General features: G+C 47.5%; 2 protein-coding genes across 3 annotated transcripts in view; one reads left to right on the top strand and one right to left on the bottom strand.

Annotated features, from left to right (window-relative positions):
* Positions 1 to 1,859: 1,859 nt before the first annotated feature.
* On the bottom strand, positions 1,860 to 2,545 carry mRpS21 (mitochondrial ribosomal protein S21). Its single transcript, XM_075672550.1, has 2 exons — positions 2,317 to 2,545; positions 1,860 to 2,143 (listed from the first exon to the last, which is right to left on the bottom strand). Exons 1-2 carry the CDS (start codon positions 2,394 to 2,396, stop codon positions 1,960 to 1,962), a joined length of 264 nt encoding a protein of 87 aa, XP_075528665.1. The 5' UTR covers positions 2,397 to 2,545; the 3' UTR covers positions 1,860 to 1,959.
* A 968-nt stretch (positions 2,546 to 3,513) lies between these two features.
* LOC142560425 (dihydropyrimidinase-related protein 2-like) overlaps positions 3,514 to 20,344 on the top strand; it is a 79,449-nt gene continuing 62,618 nt past the window's right edge. The window contains exons 1-2 of one of the 2 annotated variants that reach the window (XM_075672531.1): positions 3,514 to 3,864; positions 4,912 to 4,982. In XM_075672531.1, the coding sequence (XP_075528646.1) occupies positions 3,741 to 3,864; positions 4,912 to 4,982 (195 nt within the window). In that variant the 5' untranslated portion in view covers positions 3,514 to 3,740. Of the gene's footprint in view, positions 3,865 to 4,911; positions 4,983 to 12,578; positions 13,004 to 20,344 lie in introns of those variants that run through there. The other variant, XM_075672533.1, reaches the window with a different exon arrangement.

Genomic DNA, 20,344 nt, shown 5'->3' with positions numbered 1-20,344 from the left:
TGAAGATTAATATGCAGAAGACAAAAATAATGATGAATAGCCAGGCAAACGAACAAGAGTTCAGGATCACTAGTCAGCCTCTAGAGTCTGTGAAGGAGTACGTTTACCTAGGTCAACTAATCACAGGGAACCCCGACCATGAGAAGGAAATTCACAGAAGAATAAAAATGGGTTGAATCGCATACGGCAGACATCATGAGCTCCTGACTGGAAGCTTACCGTTATCATTGAAAAGGAAGGTATACAATCAGTGCATTTTACCGGTGCTGACATATGGGGCAGAGACTTGGAGACTGACAAAGAAGCTTGAGAACAAGTTGAGGACCGCACAAAGAGCGATGGAAAGAAGATTGCGAGGCATAATGTTGAGAGACAGAAAGAGAGCAGTTTGAATCAGAGAGCAAATGGATATAGACAATATTCTAATTGACATCACGTGAAAGAAATGGATCTGGGCAGGTCATGTAATGCGCTGATTAGATAACCATTGGACCATTAGGGTTGCAGAATGGGTACCAAGAGAAGGGAAACGCAGTCGAGGACGGCAGAAGGCTAAGTGGAGCAATCAAATTAGTAAATTCGCAGGTGTTAGTTGAAATCGGTTGGCGCAGGACAGGGGTAAGTGGAGATCGCAGGGAGAGGCCTTCGTCCTGCAGTGGACATAAAACAGGTTGATGATGATGATGACATGTGTGTGTGTGTGTGTGTGTTTGTGCTTAAACTTTGTCTTTCTGGTTTCAAACTACTACTAACTACCCTACCCATAATTCCAATTGTTGCTGAACTATCGCAGCTCTAGAGTTTCCAATCCAGTAATTTTTGTAGGAAACACTATGGGTAATTGCAATCGATATACACATAAATTACACTAATATGTGGCATTCACTGCCCTCCTGTCCATACCATTGAGCTGCTTTCCTAGGCAGACTAAAAAGCATGTGCACAACTTTGTCTTTCTGGCTTCAAACTACTACTAACTACCCATAATTCCAATTGTTGCTGAACTACCGCAGCTCTAGAGTTTCCAATCCAGTAATTTTTGTAGGAAACACTATGGGTAATTGCAATCGATATACACATAAATTACACTAATATGTGGCATTCACTGCCCTCCTGTCCATACCATTGAGCTGCTTTCCTAGGCAGACTAAAAAGCATGTGCATAACTTTGTCTTTCTGGCTTCAAACTACTACTAACTACCCATAATTCCAATTGTTGCTGAACTACCGCAGCTCTAGAGTTTCCAATCCAGTAATTTTTGTAGGAAACACTATGGGTAATTGCAATCGATATACACATAAATTACACTAATATATGGCATTCACTGCCCTCCTGTCCGTACCGTTGAGCTTCTTTCTTGGGCAGACTAAAAAGCATGTGCATAATGCACACGTTCACTTAAGATATATTGCAATTAGCTGCTAAGCTAGCAACTTTGCTAGGCGTCCCACTCTGGCGTCCCACAGTATAACTTGTTGAAATAATGTAATCTGTAGTTCAACAAAAGGGTGTATTCTCGAAAGACGAACCACTGGTGACACTCTGCATGAGAGCCTTCTTTGGAACATGTTTAAGAAATAAGTATCCGGGTATGGTTTAGGTTAGTAATAACGGCTCTCGTTCGGTGCACTACGCCAGCCATGGTAATCGTAGCGGTCACATCTGGAACTTGCTTACAGCCCAGTCTAGACAGCGACAAACGTTGCTCCGATAGTCGAGGAAGACGAGGAAGATAATCCCCGACAAGCCAGAAAACGGAGCGCCTAAGCTCGCGAGTTGGTACATGATTAACGAAGACGTTAAAAGCCTTGCTTCGCACGTCCGCACGTGACGAACGTGCTGCCAGGAATCGAAACCGTTCGGACCAGCAACTGACCCTTTATAACTACAACAGCGGAGAAACCAGAGGTAAGATGAGAGCCTGTTAAAAACAGGCGTCAGCCAAACGCGACGACAGTTCAATCATTTCCTAGCCACGGGTCGATTCGGTTTTTGCGCAACGTGAACTGGATCCGCCGGGCCATGTCCTCGTCGTAGATCGCCTTGCAGATTTCGTAGTTGATTCGCCGTCGCGTTTTAGTGGGCTTCTCGTAGTACCTCGTGAGCCTGTAGCGGTCGAAGATGCCTTCCAAACCCAGGATGCTAGGTTGGAGAAGAAGAGCGCAGGACAGAATTAGAGTGCACAGTCGTAGTAATACGCCGTGACTTCAAATTTCGATAACGAACAATTTAAACAACGTCGCAGTCTCGTAAAAGTTGAGACTGTTACTCATACGAAAAAAAAATCTCGAAACTAGCAAGCGGAGGACGCTTACCGATTCAGCACTCGCAGTGCTTCTTCGACTTGGTTGTTCTGGACAAGAACAGTGCGGGAAATGAAAAGTTTGTGACGCATTTTTTTATGTATACTGCAGCTACCGCTGCACCTAGCACCGGACGGCCAGTAGCGCAAAGTCAGTAGACCGCAACTGAAACTCTCAATCACACGCGATCACTGCTTCAACGCGTGCGTGCCAGCCGCAGCCATGACAGTTTCTTTTTTTTTTTTTTTCAGTGATGCTGATGCCGATTTTGCTGTCTAGCACGAAGCAAGCACTTTCCTGCACTTAGCAGACGACAGACACGAGAGAGCATTGGGAGAGACCTCACATTGTTGCGAGCGTGCGCGTTACTCGATTGTTCAATATAACTTCTAACAAATCAGCGTGTAATAATAATGTGTCACTGGATTGTTATATCTGTTCGCGGAGGACTAGAGGCGGCAATTCTTTTCGTGAATCGTCGCCTACGAATCCATGTGACTGCAAGGCCCGACCAGTTTCGACCTCACTGACCTCTTTCCGCTTTGAGGCTGACGCCTCTAAAATCGCTGGCCGTTAAAACAATAGTCGCACGCCTGTTAAGCGAAAGCTAACATCCTTTTGCGCGCACGTCTTCGAAGCGGATGCGCGGTAGTCTCTCAAACAACGAGATGTCAATCAACAGTGGAAAAGCGCGGAGCGTGCTTACGCAACGGAGACCTCCATAGCATTCGTGCCTTCCTCGCACGATCCGTGACCGCAGCACAAAACAAACGTAGAAAGTGAAAAGGGTGAAAGCTCGGAGCCTACGTAACTGCTAGTAGAAAGACTCCTCTCAAATGTTTGGTGCAAAAAATGACACGCACGCTGAACCGTTATTTGGTATTTAGAACCTTTAGCGCTACCTGTCGGCAAATAAAAACACTAATTACTTATTTAATTTGTAAAATTTTGCAGTGAAATTAACTTATTATTGAGGCACAGATGGCGATATCGGCAGTTGACGATTTTTCAGGCAAGGCGGTCGCATTTTGTAGCAGCGAGCCTTGTCCGGAAAAGAGAGAACTCCGAGCGAAAGAAAGGCCGGAAAGGATGGACGTCTAGCCCGCCTGGAACCGTGCTATTGATTACTTCCTCCGGCCTGACGTGCGCGCATGCGCAAGCATGGTCGGGAGAGAAAGGAGGCGCGAGTTAGCCTTCACCACTGGGCAGGCTCGCCTCGTGGCGTAGCCCGAGCCGATAGCTCCAAGGGGCCTCTTTGAATGAGGTGCGCGCGTTGTCGCGTGTGAGGGCCGAACTGCCTCAGCACAGTACTCTCCGCTCGATCTAAAACCGGACTCGCAGGAAGTTGTTTCGCATCTCTCTTTTGTTCATTCCCGTCGACTGTCCATCTAAGTGTCCTTATACTCGACCACGACCCATCTTTTGCTTCTTCCGTCATGTCTGTCAGCTGGTGGTCGCCGATCTTTACAAGGGTCCCAGACAAGAACGCTCCGAAGACATCACATCGACGCATGTTTCGTGACCACAGCACGCCGCGCCGGAGGTCCCTGGACTCATCAGGTGCATATTGTCGCTATTGGAGAAGAATCTTGCTTTTCCGCGCTTCCGATGCTTTTCTTCTCTTTCTTTCTTTTTCTTTCTTTTTTTTTCTTTTGCAAGAAGTTCGAACTCGACGCAAAGAATTCTCGCAGTCGACTGTTATGAATTTACCTTCTCCACTCGATAGCAAATGCGATTATATCAGAAAATTTCCCATGAAAAGGAGAACGATAATGCCAAGCCGTACGATATCATTGATCGGTGCTGTTAAAGCTATTCCGAGCGGAAACAATGTAGGTCACACAAGCCACCAACAGTTGCTCGCGCTGAATGGGGCCGTATCGTAGTCGGGGATCCCTGCTGAGCTGCTGAGGCTTTATAAGCGCAAGTGGTGCAAGCCCGCGGTTAATTTCTGCGTTACTTTATCGGCGGGCACTACACATACTCTAGATAAGCGAGTGGACTTCGGTACGGTGCAATCAAATCCGCTGCGCTGTTAGGGCGGCATGCAGTACTAAAAAAGAAAAGATAGAGAAGAAAACGTCGCAAAGAAGGCGATGCGCCAGTGCTTCCGCTTAGGCTAACGCCAGGGTCCTTTCTGCTAATGCTGTCGTTTGTCACGAAGCAGAAGCCTTCACTTTCTCGTAAAAGGCGCCCAGTTCAATCCACAAACGGAGCACTGTTATGGATTTGTCGTCGCGCAGAGCCGCACACGTCTGCTGCATTATAGTGCCAATAAAATGTACAACTGCACGTTCAGCATTTCAACATAATGACACTGAATGGTCACGAAAGAAAAAAAAATTGCATTTACCTTACTGCATTCACACAATATTTGATCTGAAAAGAAAGAAGGAAGGGAAGAAAGAGCTCGTACGCATGTTTTTGGAGTAACAGACGAATAGAACGCGGTCGCACATGATTTCTTCGGATCCGAAACTGCCACGCAGAGCTAAGGGTGTTGCAGGTGCTTGGGTGTGGAAGGTCAGAGTTCACAACCGGCGTCTTTCATTGCTCTTCCCGCGTCATTTTTATAAGCGTCTTCTTTTTTTTTTTTTCCCCCACAAGGCAATGAAGAGGCCTGGACCAGGACCGAGTCCAACGTGGTGTCTGCCCGGCCATTTCCGGGACAGTCCGGGGTACGTTGAGAATCGTACACTACGCCGTGCATACTATACGCACGTACGCTATGTGTTTCTTCCCCTCACACGCTCGTGACGTCACGAAAAGGCGGCACGATAGTGACAAGGGCCACGCGGACGCGAACGCTTTCTCCTTCGTACGAGAAAAAGTTCACGATCTCGGTCACGGTTTCCGTCCGGACTCACGCGCGCGGAAGTTTCGAAAACGGAGCCGGATTTCCCGGTCCTTGTTGCGCATGTACACCGTCGCCAAAACTTTTAGAGAATCGTTTTGTATGCGCCTGTTCACATAGTGCGAAGAACGCGCCGGACTACGTGTTTTCGCTACATCGCGTGGTTTCGCAATATCGAAAGTTCGCTTCAGTGCGCGGATTCTGCGCACGGATGGCATCCGAATACGTTCGTTAATAATTTTACGACAAATTATGTATTACGCTCGAAAGAATGTTTCCCTCAAGCAAAGTGAAGTTTAGATCGTTGACGGGGCTCGTAGAGTCTTCGTTCAATAAAGTGGTTTCTGTCGCGGTGAGCGCGATCAGGCAAGGCCAGCTGTTGTACTGTCGAAGAGACGAAGTATACATATAAACTTGCTACAAATGGAACGCTGTCCGCGTACACGTCTTTATTGTGGTACTATGCAGTTTGTCTATTTATGTCGTATTAATAAGTTACAAATATTGCTGCGACAAAAACCTCCTCACCCGTTGACACTGTCTGTATTTGCTGCACGGTCGCTGGCCACGGTTGCCGAGAACACCCTCCGCCTTTTCCCTCAGTACAACATCGAAAACGGGATTTCTGAAACAGCGCGAATAGCAAAGAAATACAGGGGAAAGAGGGGCACACAGAATACCCGCCGCCTTTGGTGTATTTCTCGTTCTTTCGTCCCTAATTTTGCGCTGTTTCGAAAATGAACGTCAACCAACTCGTTCAACTGTCGACTTTGCTGCAAAAACTGAAATGCATCGGACGGCCTGCGTGGTATAACCGCTTATCCCCCTTCCCCCTCCCCTGCCCAACACACATTTCGCTGAAATTTGTCTGCGGATCGAAACATGGATTTTGCAAATTATATATATATATATATATATATATATATATATATATATATATAAAAACAAGAGTGTTGTGTCTGAAGATCACGAAGTGCTGACACAGCGCGTTCGTTGTAGTTTGGTCTTAATTTATTAAGGATGTGCATAATAAGGGGTACTAAACACGGGAACGCTTTCACGTCCCATTTGCAGGCGCCTGCGATACCTTTACTTCGCACAAAAACTCCCTCCCTCCCTTACTCCCTCCCTCACTCCGTCCCTCTCTCTCTCTTTAAGCGCGTGCACATTTCTTTTTCATAGTATACGGAGTGCCGATCGCTTTATGCGACATCACCTGCCGCTGGCGCACATCTTTCCATACACGCACCCGCTCCCTTGTGGCGGAGAGAAGCGTGCATCACGAACTCGAGCCGTGCGTTCATAACAGATTCGCCTCTCTGCGTACGGACTTCGAAGGCAAGCGGCACGAAATAATGAGCCCGCGCATACGGCACACTCGCATTCATTACAAATTGTTTCGCTTCCCCTTTTTCTGTTCTCCATATCTTTTTTTTATTTCGTTCCTGTCCGGTCTTTTGTTTCGACACGATGTTACCCGCAAAGGATCGGACCGCAGATGAGAGGAGCACGCATTTAACGGGCTGCATGTTGAAACACCTCCGGAGAGCGTCGTATGCTCCACGACGCCTGCTCCGTGTGCGCATGCGTGACACGATGAAAAGTCTTTTTTTATTTTCCCTGTGTGATCACTATATTAAAGGCACACTAAATATGGACATATTATTAGGCTACACTACTGAATTAGCACTCAATAGCAGTGCGACCACGCTTATTACAAAAGGGGGGCTAGAGCAAGTCGGAAAAGGCGCGAAAACGGAAAGACGGCGGGTGGCGACACCTCCCGGAAGTTCCCGCAACAGTTTGCCGTGACGTCATACATTTTGACACCGTTTACTCTGCTCTGTAGTTAAGCGTTTATAGGTCAACAAGCAACACATTGCGCTCTAAAGGGAGCAAAGCTTCGGCCCAGCAAGTTTGATAAGTTTTCCGGCTCCAAAACAGCTGTAACACAAGAAAATACTGTGGAATTGGTGACGCCACAGTGGCGTACCGGTATTGATGTTTGGGCGGAAAATTCAAAGCAGGAACGTTTGACCTTCATTTTATTCATTGTAGCGATCAACAATTCTCCTCCAAACGAATGAAAATAGTGTTTTGGAAGAAGAGACTACCGCGATATAAACTGATTTAGTTTTGGTCTATAAGTGTCCCTCATAAGTGGCTGTCATCTAACGTGCTTATCCTCGCTCCGCCGAAGGCCTCGTTTGCCGTAGGACTATAGTACTTAATACGCTCCATCTTATAACGAACGCTTTTGGCTTTTCATTACGCGCATGTGTATAATTGGGACCGCGGCGGTATTTCTGTTCAGATCGCGTGCCCGAGAAGATCCAGCTTATCGTATACTTGGAGAATGCCAACAAACTTGAAGAAGGGGGAAAAAACGAGAAGCAGACATAGACAAGGAGACAGGAATGTGGCCGTTGTCTACGTCTAAGTCTGGTTCTCGTATTTTTTTCCCCTTCTTAACGTTTGCTGGCATTCTCCTAGTATTAGTATGTGCGAATTAACCCAACAAGCCACTCTTAGCTTATCAAAATCTCGCGCACAATAAATGAATCGCTTTCGAATGACTGGAGATATATGAACGTTAGCTGCATATTAGGCGTTCAGTTATTGTATAGAGAGTCCAAGCCTGATTCCAGGAATTAGTGCTCGTATAACATTTGCCTGCAAGCACTGCAGCAGTGCAGCTCCTTCTATGTCAGATTAGCTGATCTTCCACAAGTGAAACTGGGCTGTATGTGAGAGCACGTGAAACGTCTGTTAACTTTTGCTCAGGCGAACGTCTCGAAGTTTTCTTCTTTCTCTATAACAAGCACTCTCGAGCAAGTCACACTGCAAATGTAACGAGTGCGCGTGCAAGGAAGAGATTCGGAGCCCGCGCTATGCAACTATAGCATCGCACGCCCATATAGATTTGCTTGTCTCCGCTGTTACGTATTGGCATGTGAGCCTTCGGTTCATACATAGCCACACATGGCTCCGCATTACTCCATCAAAATACCACTTATAATGTCATTTATGCGATCTCTTGATCGTTTCGTTATAACGAAATTTTCCCTACACCTGTGTGTATAGTACAGATTTTTGTGGTCCGTTTTAAGCTTAATTTCACTCGAACGCGTGCCAGTGTAGTGTCCCATTTTCAGATGCTTTTTATTTTGGGCGTATCTGGGTGACTGCGAGCTTATGCTTTAGTACTGAACACACGACAAGTGTTTTTACCTCGCTTGCTTGAGTAGCAGGCTCTTCGACAACCACCATGCAACGCCGACGCTGTACATGTGTGATGACTGTGGTCGCGATGAGACTGTTCAACACGTTCTGCGCGGATGTCGTCGCCTACATACAGTGTACATAGACAATCGCTCGCAACCGCGTTCTATAGGTGTAGTTGATCACGTGCCCCTATCTGAGCAAACCGTATTGGAACGCCGACCTCATAGGTAATCGCAGCAGATGCTTTGGAGGCACTGCTAAAGTTGTTTTTCTTTTTTTTAAGAACAACAGACCTGCACTAACGGTTCTAGCCTGAACTGGTGTTCAATGTGAGACGTCGTTTTTACATCGCGAGTGAGTGCTTCGATTAAGCGAAAAAAAAAAACGCGGTAAAACGAAGGACGGGTGGCGACATCTCCGCGAAGGTCCCGCACCAGCCTTCTTGTGACGTCACGCACCTTGGCAGTGTGTCCTCCTCTATATAATTGTTCACTGATGAAAATGGAATGCATTAAATTATGTAAATGTAACAAGCACTCGGCATACAGGAAGTTTCGAGAACTTTTACTGCGCAAGAACGGCCCAAACACAATAAAACCCTCGAAAAATCTGTGACGTCACGGCGACGTGCTGGCGCGAAGTTCTCGCGCGAAAGTCGATTAAATGTAGCGTCTGCTTTCTTTCCCGCTAAAAAGCAACATTTTCCCACCGAAGTATAATGATTAGAGGGGCTAATATTCAGCTTTTTTCGAATGCGAAACGAATTCGAATAGTACGAATCTAATATCGAATAGTCAAACGCAGCCGCATATAATTACCGCAGGAATATTTATTTCCATATAGTTAGATACCATACTTGCAGAGACTAGTGAAAAAAGACAGCTAATTATCACGGATAATTAGAATCAGTTTCAAACACAAGATTACTCATTGTTATTAAAAGACTACGTTGAATAGCTTCTCAACATATTTAGAGCCTGATTGCAAACAAGCTTTCCAAGAATGAACGGCTGCTGTAAGACTAACTTTGAAAAAGCGCTAAATAACTAAATAACAGGTTACCGGGGAAAAAAAGATGTGAAGGAGCGGAAAAAGCTGCTGAAATACTTGTGTGCCGTAGACAGCTGTAATAGGGTCCAGTGCAAGAAAAAAATCACTTCTGTAACGTAAAAGATGTAACGTACAGATGACTAGACTGCCAAAAAACACCAAATGACTGACTAAAAGAAAAAAAAATAATAAAATCGCAGGGTAACGTGTAGGTTTCTGTCACGAAACCGACAAAAAAAAAAAGCTCGATTTTGTTTCTGCATTGCATCGCAAAATTTTCTTCTCGTTGTTTCACTTCCGATAATTTGCGATATTTTCAGTTTAGCCGACGCAGAAACGGTAGCCAGGTTTTAAACAGTCGGCTCTTGCGACGGATTCGGTTTTCTATGTTCGAAAATACCGAATAGTTCATTTACGAAGACGAACAATTAGCGTCCGACATTCGATTCGTATTCGATACTTCGAATATTTGCCCATATCCTAATAATGATAGCAAAGTACGCTGTTTCATACTGTTTCTGTTTTAGAGTTATTTTCAAGTTCCATTACGCTGCCAGCCGTTCGATACTTCTCAATTCTCGATGTTAACTCCCCCCCCCCCCGTACACACGCACGCACGCACATACACACACAAAGAAAATAAATAAGAGAGAGAGAGAGAGAGAGAACGCGTTAACTGTCTTATTTGTCGTGAAGGGAGACAAGCGCCCTTGTAAGAACGATCTGTTAGGGCGCGACGCGGCGGGCGGCTTGGCGAAAGGCACCGAGGAATGCTTTTTTTCGCGTGTGGGCTTCACAGACTGCACACCACACACCACCTCTGCCGCGCCCGTCATTCAGCCAGTTCACCGCAGCGCTGCGTTCCGAACGCGACGGTCTGAGCGGGCTTACCCGTACCTTGCACCGACGAAGCGCAGTCCCGCACTCCCGTTGAATAGTTACGTAAGCAGCTCCGAAGAGTACGGGGAGCGTATACACACGCAGTGGTTCCAAATTTCATAGGATACCTGCCCGGGCTGCGGAAATATTCAGGTTCTTCAAAGACACGCGTCTTGTGTTGCAAACAATAGCATATTCCGGCGTGAAACTGCATGATTCAATTTTGGATGCTATGATGTCGGCGTGCGTCGTTTCTTATGAAGTCATCACATGCGCATGGCATCTTTTCTTGATTCATATATCGCAGGCAAGTACACTCGTAACGTGCCGTTTCGGTATTTCACGCACCTTTTGGTCGAATAAATCTAAGTTCAGAACTTAGACGTTTGATCTGCGTTTACCAAAATAGTCTCCGATGACTCCAGGAGCAGTTTCCTTCCAGGCACTATATACCTCCTAAGGAAAACGTCTATTTGACGTCATCTCGTTGACCAAGACGTTCAATGGTCTTTTGTAGCTATCTAGAGACATTGCAAGATGTTTCGCTCTTGGTGGGAGGTCACTAACTGCTGTTGTCTTTTTTACACTCGTCTGTGTCGTAAGTTGAATGCAAACATTTGTTTACAGAAATATGCACTAATGCATACAACACTGATACTCCGCGCGGTTGAAATCAGCTCGGAGCCCTGCGTCGCCTCGTCTCTCGCAGGGCAAGTGCAACTTTGGGACGTGAAAAAGAAAAAGAAAAACAATAGAAAAAGAAAAGACTGATCAATATGTTTTACCAATGAGAAGAAAGTTTGTGGAAACGTGAACAGTAGTGAACTGTGGTATAATTCATGTCTACTTCGTCTTGATATTCCAACGAAACAAAGTCTCCACTTCATTATAACACTGTTGCGACTACAGCGACTGAGTCAAGGGCGGAGGCGCACAGCGCAAGGACGACGATGATCTTGGCGGGACACTCGCGACCCTTCCAGCCATGTGGCCTTAACAACACGTGACTTATGCAAATAGTGCGCAAATATATCTCTCGTCTACGTGTTGTCCACGTCTGCTGCTTTTGCAATGCACCACCGTCGGGGCGACGCCGGCACCGCGGCTGGGATTCAAACCAACCAACGACCGCTCGCGTTCTATGGCCTCCGTGATCAGACCTCTCCAGCCGATCTCATAGGCCATGCCGCCTACGTCAGAGGCAATGCGCACTCAGTCACGAGAACGCCACTGTCACTCGTCCAAAGCAACGAGGAGCTGCGTGACTCCAAGCTCCAACACGTGTGCCCTGTCCGATCGTGTCGTTTCCGTGGTCGACGCGCTTTGGAGGCTGTGCTGCACGGAAATAGCGCTTCACGCTGCAGACGCCCCAAGGAAAAAGTGCACGCAGTACAAGGCCGACGATTGAAGAGCACAGAGAGAGAGAGAGAGAGAGAGAGAGAGAGAGAGAGAGAGAGAGAGAGACGCTGGAATGAATGAAGGAGGCAAGAGAAACGAGACAACGAAACGGGAGATCACGGTGGAGACGGGAGGTATTTCGGAGTGGAGGTGGAGAGGGAAGGAGTAGGCTGCAGTAGGTTGTTCCAAGGTGCGAACAAGGAGAGGAGGAAGACGAAACGGCGAAAGTTAGCGAGGCCTCGATTTGGGGCTCGATTAGGACGCCGCGGGTCGGATAATTCCACTGCATCAAAGAGAGAAAGAGAGGGGGAGAGGGGGAAGAAAACTAGGAATAACAATACTGGCAGAAATCGTTCCTCAGGCGTACGAAAGTTGTTTTTCCGATTCTCCGGCGTAGATATTCGTTTACGTAACGACCACGATCGAACTATATTTCCGTCTCTGCTGTAGCCAACGCGTGCGCATATCTGACCGACTAACACGTCCAAATTTAACTAACCAAACTTTGCCAGCCAAAATGACGACCAGACCAACACGCCCAGATTTCGCCTAGTCAAGTGGATCATCTAAACCCAGCGCACACGCCTCGCGAGTAAATGTCATCCCCTCTTTGAGGCCTCGAGCCATGCGGAGAAGCCCCCGCACTCGGAAGATTCCTGCCAGCTGCGGCACTGGGTCAGCGGCGTAGAGCTCTTGGGCGAGAGCAGCAGAAGCGAGAGGCCGACGGTAGGCATCGTAGCGGAGGGGGAGGAGATGGGAGCGTGTGAAAGAGAAACGCGGCACGCCAGGACGGGGGCCGGCCCGCAAGAAAAAAACCACCCACAAGAGCGTCTCGCGCAGGCAGCGATCCAACATCTCCAGCTTCGGGTTCTCTCTCTCGTAATAGACGCCGGCCAGCAGCAGGCAGACCCGGCAGAGTTTAGCACCGACGTCAACACGTCGCGATTTTCTGCCTGCCCGCTCCAGCCTTGATTGAGATCGCTTAGTGGTGACTCCGGAAAACGTGGTGCAGCCGAAGTGAACTTGAGATCGCGGTCGTGCTTGCTTCTTTTCTTTCTTCTTTTTTTTTTTTAGAGAAGTTTGGTGGTGTTGTGTTCTGGTGTGTGTCCGGTTGCACGGGTACATGGGAGATTCGAGCAGAGCCGTGAAGTGAAAGGGAAGATCGTTTGAGAAGCACAGAGAACGCTGGGCCCCTGAACGAAGCGCCTGTGCCCGTGGGGAGCAGCAGTCGTCTATCGAAGCCTCGACGCCGCCGTCGATCGAGATACGGCAATGTCGTTCAGCGGCATCAAGGTGAGAAGGGGGGTCACGAGTCGAGTCGACTACACCGCCGCGTCACTCGCTGTGAGCAAATTAAATACGTTGCGCCGGCCAAGCGTGATTTTTGCTGATGCCGCAATTATTTGTCGTTTGGAAACGTCGAGCTCCACACACTGCACCTTAAGTCGAGCTACTGCTGGTGTTCACGTGAAGAAGTGAGGCGTGCAATCAGTCACGAGTCGTTCGTTGCAGTAATGTGTAGATAGGTCGCTTTCTGTATACGTAAGAAGAGCAATCGAGTGCATGTATCGTCTGGCAGATTCCGCGTAGCTCTTTTTTTGTGGCGCTGACGGCATACGCGTGAGCGTTGTCAGACTTTTTATACAATAATGAAATCTTCTTAATCAGCACCGCATACATGTTACTCCATATTGCAGCGCGTTAGATAAAGCCACCCATCCTCCCTCATCATCGCGGGCACAGCTCAGTTTGTGAAACTGCGCTGAATCATGAATCGCGCAAACAGCGTGACGCAGTGACTCCTGGTGCGCACAATCAATTTGGTCTTGGTGCTCTAGATTGACGCGTCCTAGAAACTTAGTTTTTTTTTTTTTTTTTGCACACCTGGCGGAAGAATGACACTGTATCCATACGTATAGACGATGACACCGCTCCACAATGTACCATACTCCGTGAGCGAACTCCGTATTTATCATTTTCATCCTCCTCCTCCTCATCATCATCATCATTCTTTTATTTCATTGATCATCTTCAAAGGGGAAGGCTCGTAACAGCGCTACACGAGACAAGGGCAAAAGAAGGTATAAAAGGAAGAAGGTATAAAACGACGTGTCGTCGTTTTATGCCTTCTTTTGTTCTTGTCTTGTGTTGCGCTGTAACGAACCTTACCATGAATCCCAACCAACTGGCCCAACTTGCCGTCTTGATGGGTTATACTGAGCCACGTGCTGCGCACACAGTAGCCGGATATAAACCTGAAGGAGCAAACCTAATGGGTGTTCGAGTAAGCAGTCGCCGCCCAGCTGAAACTTCGAACGATATTTGCAATTCTTGGTCGCATACCTCTCGCGTGTGGAGGAAATTTTCTCCCGCTGTAAGTCGTCCACTTCGTTACAACAGGAAAGTCGATGTTACTGAACATTCCTTTTCTTATCGGTTCTTGTTGTACGTTGTAAAGTTGACGTTTTTCGCTCCGTGCTTTTCTCGAGCGGCGTTTCGTCGATGTCAACTCGTTATTGCGTCAACAGGATGCAAAATAAATAAAAAAAATAAATAGAAGAAAAGGCCATGTACGAACTTTACCGATACGTTACGTATCCTAATATGCACCAAACCACCCGCTATAGCGGTAGTTGTAGTATCTTAATATAAATCTTGTTGGGCTAGTTGGTACATGCTTGTTTTCTTCACTGAAGAAGACGCGAATAACAAAGACGCAAACACGCAGAACACCTTTCGCCTGTCTTTTCCTCGGTGTTTTGCGTCTTCTTCGGTGTGAGAAAATAGGCAGTTATAGCCTGGACACTGAGACGCAGTAATTTGCTTTGTATATCCCGCGCGGGCTAACCAGTACAGGTGCATTTACATATCGGCTCCGACAAAAAGGAAAGAAAAAAAAAACACGGGAGCGGATTTGGACTATAGGCGACGTTGACAGCCAGACAAGTAGGTCAGTTTGCTAATGAAAAGAGACTACAATGAGGGGTGCGGCCACGTTGGAGTTGATGAGCAGCGTAGGCGGGGTTGTTTTATAAGGGCTCAGTCGCCTCCTCCTCCCGTTCAGTCGGCTCTGCATGCAGATAGATACGTCAGCGTGAGGCTAGCATTCGGTGCTCCCATTCCCACCACGATGCAAAACGGTTCATTGGCGAGTCTTCGTATGTATGCAGTCGCGTTCACTAGCTGACCGGAGTTGTCGATTTATTTATTTATTTATTCATTAAAATATACCTCAAGCACCCGGTACAAAGGGTTTTACATCAGGGGCGCGCAAAAAAAACAAAAAAACAAGTTAGTTGGTGTCTTTTTTTTTCAGTTTCAAAAGAAAAATATTCATCATTCAGTGGCGATTCAGCAGTAAAGGCGAGATGCGTTGGCATTGCGGCTTACTTCCCTGAGGTCCCCGGATCCGTGATCAAAGCCGCGTTGATCACTTTTGCAAAGTGTTGTTTAGGAGCTCACTCGACACATGCCCTTGCCTCGGCCAAGAGCTAAGTGCAACTTTAGCGAAATTAACTTACTATAATTAGAGCACAAGACAAGTACTAATTGTCGCGTGAATATCGCCTGAATTGTGGCCGTCATAATTCTCTCTTCATGGGGGTCTGTAAATCTCTATCCGAAAGAAGTATCATATAACACGAGGACAACAGAAATATGGAATGTTCCATTCTGCAGAAGGGTATTGCTCGTAATTGTTCCATACTGTCGCACTGGTTATGGTCAGCAATTGCTTCACAAGAAACTTCCGCGTTTACTAAATGACTATAATAATAATAAATAAATAATGGCGGCTTTGAAGTTAAACATGGTTGACAAGAAAGTCAGCGCCGACGAGAATAAGATTGTTCTAGTGGTAGGCTGTCACGGTGAAAAACAATTTTGAAGGTGCGTGGCGATGTCGGTACGGGGTAGATATACATACACCTTCAACATAGCTGATGCACTGATATGCGACAAGCTGGATTGATGGAAGAACAGTTCGCTGTTATTCCGCTATAGGCCATGCGAAAAATATTGTGATACAATGAAAGCCTGGCGATTTCGACGCGTACTTAAAAGACTTGACAGAAGTACTTTTTCTTAGTTACGCGAGGAGTGTGAGAGTAATCAGAATGTACAATTATTACCGACGAGGAGTTTGGTGACCGTGAAAACAACGTCGGATTAATGCGCTGAGATCGCAGCTCGATCGTACATCGATAACAAGCTGGCTATACGTTATTGACAATGCCCTGTTAGGCGTACATTCATTCAGAAGACATGCCATATATGTAGCAAGTTCAAACCTGTCGGTAGTAAAGAAGTGTTTCTCCTTTTAATAAAGTAAAATTTTTGTAAGTGGAATTTCGGTAGCCAGTATATACTAATTATCATCCACGGGTGATGCTGCTGCTATTCTCGCATAATGCTTTGTGGCCCTTACATAATGGTTCAAATTAAATTATGATCGACAAGTGTTAAACTCTCTGCCCAGGACAACACTATGCCCCCTGATTGTTCTTTCCAACTATCTGCCCCTGTTATTGCACGCGTTCGTCCCATCGTCATCATTAGCCGAGTGGAATGTTTCTGAGGTGTCTTGCAAGCATCAGAAAAAAAGGAAGGTGGGACAACGTCCCCGCTTCTTCCTATCGTCGATCTCCATTTGATTTGGTTAAGTTAGGTTAAGATAGGTTAGGCTAGGTTTGGTTAGATTAGGTTGGGATAGGTAAGGCTAGGTTAGGTTACGTTAAGATACGTAAGGCTAGGTTAGGTTAAGATAGGCTAGGTTAGGTTGTCCCGAACTCCGGAGCTGGACATTTTCGCTGTGAGGCAGCGAGGGCTTCCGGAGAAGCGCGAAATACCTCTCCGCTCCGGTCGAGCTCGGTGCGCACGTTTCGACTCGCAGCGCCGTGCACTACACAGCACCTGCCTGCGCTGTTTCTGAGCGCGCCCATCACTCCGCTCTCATTGTCCAGACAGCCGTGCCGACTCGGTGGAACAGCCTCGTTGACGCGTTCCTGACGCGGCTGCCACGGCGGAGATGTCGGTGTGTCAAGAGCCCCGCAGCGCGAACTTCGTCCTCCCGTCGCCGCGCGTAGTACGCAGGACTAGAATGCTCGAGCACACGCGGCTTCGACGTGCGTCGGTGAACTACCTCTCGCGCGAACTCCGCCGCGACGAAGCGTCAGTGCGAGCGTGCGCAGTACAATATAAGCGTGCCTACCGTGGCCCGTGCGTTCGCAAGCCAAGGTGCCTGTGGAAGTGCGCTTACACACGCTTACGCAGCGGCCGCCGGGCGCGGCGGCCTCGAACGATCCTCGACTTCGCCTCTCGTGTGTGTACCGTACGGCTTTCGCTAAGAATAAACGCCACCCTCTTAGCCTACCCCCTCTCCACCCCCTGCACGCGCGCTCTCTCCCCTCTTTTGCTAAATCCCTCCACAACTGTACTTCTGCGCTTCCCACCTTTCATCTGGCACGGAAAAAGAGAGGTGGGCGGGGGGGAGGGAAGGGGGGTGGGGGAGATAGCGTGAGGTCTGCACGCCGCGCCGACCCCGAAAAGCCTGCAGCGGGCACCGGAAGAAACGTCAAAACAGCGCGCCGGGAGTGTTTTCTTTTTTTCGCTTTTTTTTTTTTCGGCACCTTGCATCTCTCGCAAACGGGCCTATATATCTCGAGAAAGGGATTGCGGAAGCCTCTCCGAACGGCCGGGAGCAGCGGGAGTCCAGCTGCCCACTTGCAAACGGCGCCGTTCTCCACGCCGTGAAGCAGTGCGCGCTCTTTCGCATGTACGAACCCCATTTACGCGAGCAGTATAGTCGACCCCGTTTTCCTTAGACACGGCGGGTTTCTGACTCGTTAGTCACCTTAACCGCGGGTACCCGGTTTTCGTCGTTTTCTTCTTTTTTTTTTTCTCGTTTCGAATCTCGTACGCGGATATATATGGTCAAATCAGGCTTTTTGCTCTTTCAAGGCCATACCGAGGGCGCCGTTTAAGCTCGCATCGAGTTTTGCGCCTCTATATACATTTGTATGTTCGGGTAAGGGCTTATGCCGGGCTTTTGGGATTAAATATACAGCAAGTTCGTGCACTCATGGTCGCGGACCGTGCCGCCAAGGTGCATGCAGTATAACTGGTTGGTATATGCTCGAGGACAAATGTAGCAGTTTGTAGATGTGTTCCCGGCTTAAAAGCGCAAACTGATCACACAAAGAAAAAAAGAAAACCGAGGAAGGGCAAGAGCTCGTTGTGTTCTGTTTCCGGCGTGGTCATCGCTTCTGCATTATAAAATTGTGGCGAAACTGACGCGATGTTTATCATATGCAAATGCTTAGAGACATATGTTCGCGCAGAGACCTACCCGCGGTATCTGCTTAACCAAGAAATTAAAAACTTTGACTGTTGGGTGCTCAGGCTATGTGTTGTTAATTACCTGCGTTATTGCTTTACAACAAAGACTTTCTTGTACCCAAGTTTCTTTTCTTTTTCAATATAGTTTTCTTCTTATGTCACGTACTCGCTCTTGCTATATGTCTAGTTTGTGAGACAGCGGTATATATATATATGTAAATAAATATTAAGATACGCCACAAACAAACTCATGAATCACGATACAGCCCATGCTTATTCCCTAAACGCTTACAAGGTTCGTGTTACGCCTACAGACACCGCAGTGCTGTATTGCAGTGAAGTGAACCCGCGGGGCCATCCGCCGCGACGTTTCTCACAGCCCATGGCGCCACAGCTTCAGCCGAAAAGCAAAGCCCGGTTAAATACGCGACTGCGCGGCTATGCGTCCTCCTCGCCCGTTCTCTCGGCCACATATGTGTCTCGCACAGGTCTGGTCCGTTTGCACAGTTTGTGCAGCCGGAATTCCAAATGCGGAGGTGGTGCGTTGGTCGCGCGTCTGGTCTCTCCGTTTTTACGCGGACGCAACTCCGACGCCGACGGGGGGAACGGTCCTCCGTGCCGTGTTTGCACACGTGTTCAGTGTGTGCGCGCGCGGACCGCAAATACCGATTGCTGCCCGAGGAAGAAAGAAATAACAAAAGACTGTCTTACAATGTCCTCCCTCCCGATCTCGCCACCGGCGCCCAAAGACAGCGCCCCCCCCCCCTTTTTTTTTTTGTGCACCTTCCACATTTATCGCAGCTATGCTGTCGTAAAGGTGCTTGTCCCAACACGATGGAGGGATTCAACAAGAGCACAGTAATAAAGGACGCTCTACTGCTACTCTTTCAAAACTATGTTTCATTTATGTGGCAGATGAAAAAGGAAAATACTTCACGCACATACGTCAATCCGGTACCTATCACAGGCAGCGAAGCAATTGATTTCTGATACCTTTAGGAAACTGTACTACACTGTGAAATTATTTACACCACTAAAATGAGTAAGGGTGTAAATCTGTTAACTCACACCCTTTGACTAAAAAGTATGAAAAGGCGCGAGTTACAGACCAATTTACACCCTTATTCAATTCTAAGGGTGTAAATTATTTTACAGGATACACTCTTAATAAGGTTGCACCCTTCGGGATGTACATATGTCCCTCAACAACAATCGTTATCTGCCTTGCTTGCGTTTCCTTTCTTCAAAACTCGGCGCTCGCTACTTTCCTGTCGAGAACGCTGTGTCACACTGATTATGCGCAAGCCGTTCATGACTGGGAAGTACCGGGCTCGCAGCGCTAAAGAAAGAAAACGCGGGTAAGATAGATGACAATTGCACTCTAAAAAGTTTACACCCTTTGGGATGTATCTCTGTCACACAACAATAATCATATGCCTTGCTTACGTTTGCTTTCTTGAAAACGCCGCGCCCGCTACTTTCCTGTCGGGAATGCTATGTCATGCTGAGAGCGCGCATGCCGTTAGTTACTGGAAAGTACCGGGCTCGCAGCGTTAAAGAAAGGAAATGCGGACGAGATAGATGACGTTTATTGTTGTGTGGTAAGATACGACTCAAAGGTGTAAACATTTCTTAGAGTGTGTTGTTGTGGAACAGGATAGGCCCCAAAAGGTGTAAATTTAGTGTGTAAAAAGTGTAAACTCGTTGTGGGACACATATGCACCCAGAAGGGTGTAAACGGTCCTTTATACACTGTAAAAGAGTTTGCACTCTTTGGGGTGTATATCTGCCACACAACGATAATCGTCATTTGCCTTGATGCGTTTCCTTTCTTTAACGCTGCGAGCCCGGTACTTTCCAGTAACCAACTACATGCGCGTTATCAGCATGACATAGCACTCCCGGCAGGAAAGTAGTGGGCGCGGTGTTTTCAAGAAAGGAAACGCAAGCAAGGTAGATGACGATTATCGTTGTGTGGCAGAGATACACCCCAAAGGGTGTAACTTGGCTTAAGAGTGTAGTGTGGGCGTGTTTGCTACCTCGCAGCCTCGCTCGAACGGCGCAGCAGTCGAGCGCGGTCGTGGCTGGAAGTTTTTATATTGTTTATTGAGGGGCTCGATCCCACACAGACAGCGTTGCTTGCTGCAGCACCACGCGGTGTCCGCTTTCACTGCTATACAATCGTATGCAAATCCTTAGCTGACCTTCATCGCGAAGCCATAATACCGCGACGTGGGAAAAAAAACGCATTACTGGTTAAAAGAACGAAATAAATACAATGCCAATTTAGCAGTAAAT

This window comes from Dermacentor variabilis, chromosome 10, assembly GCF_050947875.1.
Source record: "Dermacentor variabilis isolate Ectoservices chromosome 10, ASM5094787v1, whole genome shotgun sequence".
Lineage (NCBI taxonomy): Eukaryota > Metazoa > Arthropoda > Arachnida > Ixodida > Ixodidae > Dermacentor > Dermacentor variabilis.
Note: the sequence above shows the minus strand (reverse complement) of the source record. Positions and strands in the feature narration are given on the sequence as shown.

What these genes read in the sequence shown, in the direction of transcription:
- mRpS21 (XM_075672550.1), bottom strand. Translation starts at nt 2,396, where the DNA reads ATGCGTCACAAACTTTTCATTTCCCGCACTGTTCTTGTCCAGAACAAC. An exon ending in GCACTGCGAGTGCTGAATCG is followed by an intron (nt 2,144 to 2,316) that starts GTAAGCGTCCTC and finishes TCTCCAACCTAG; the next exon opens with CATCCTGGGTTTGGAAGGCA.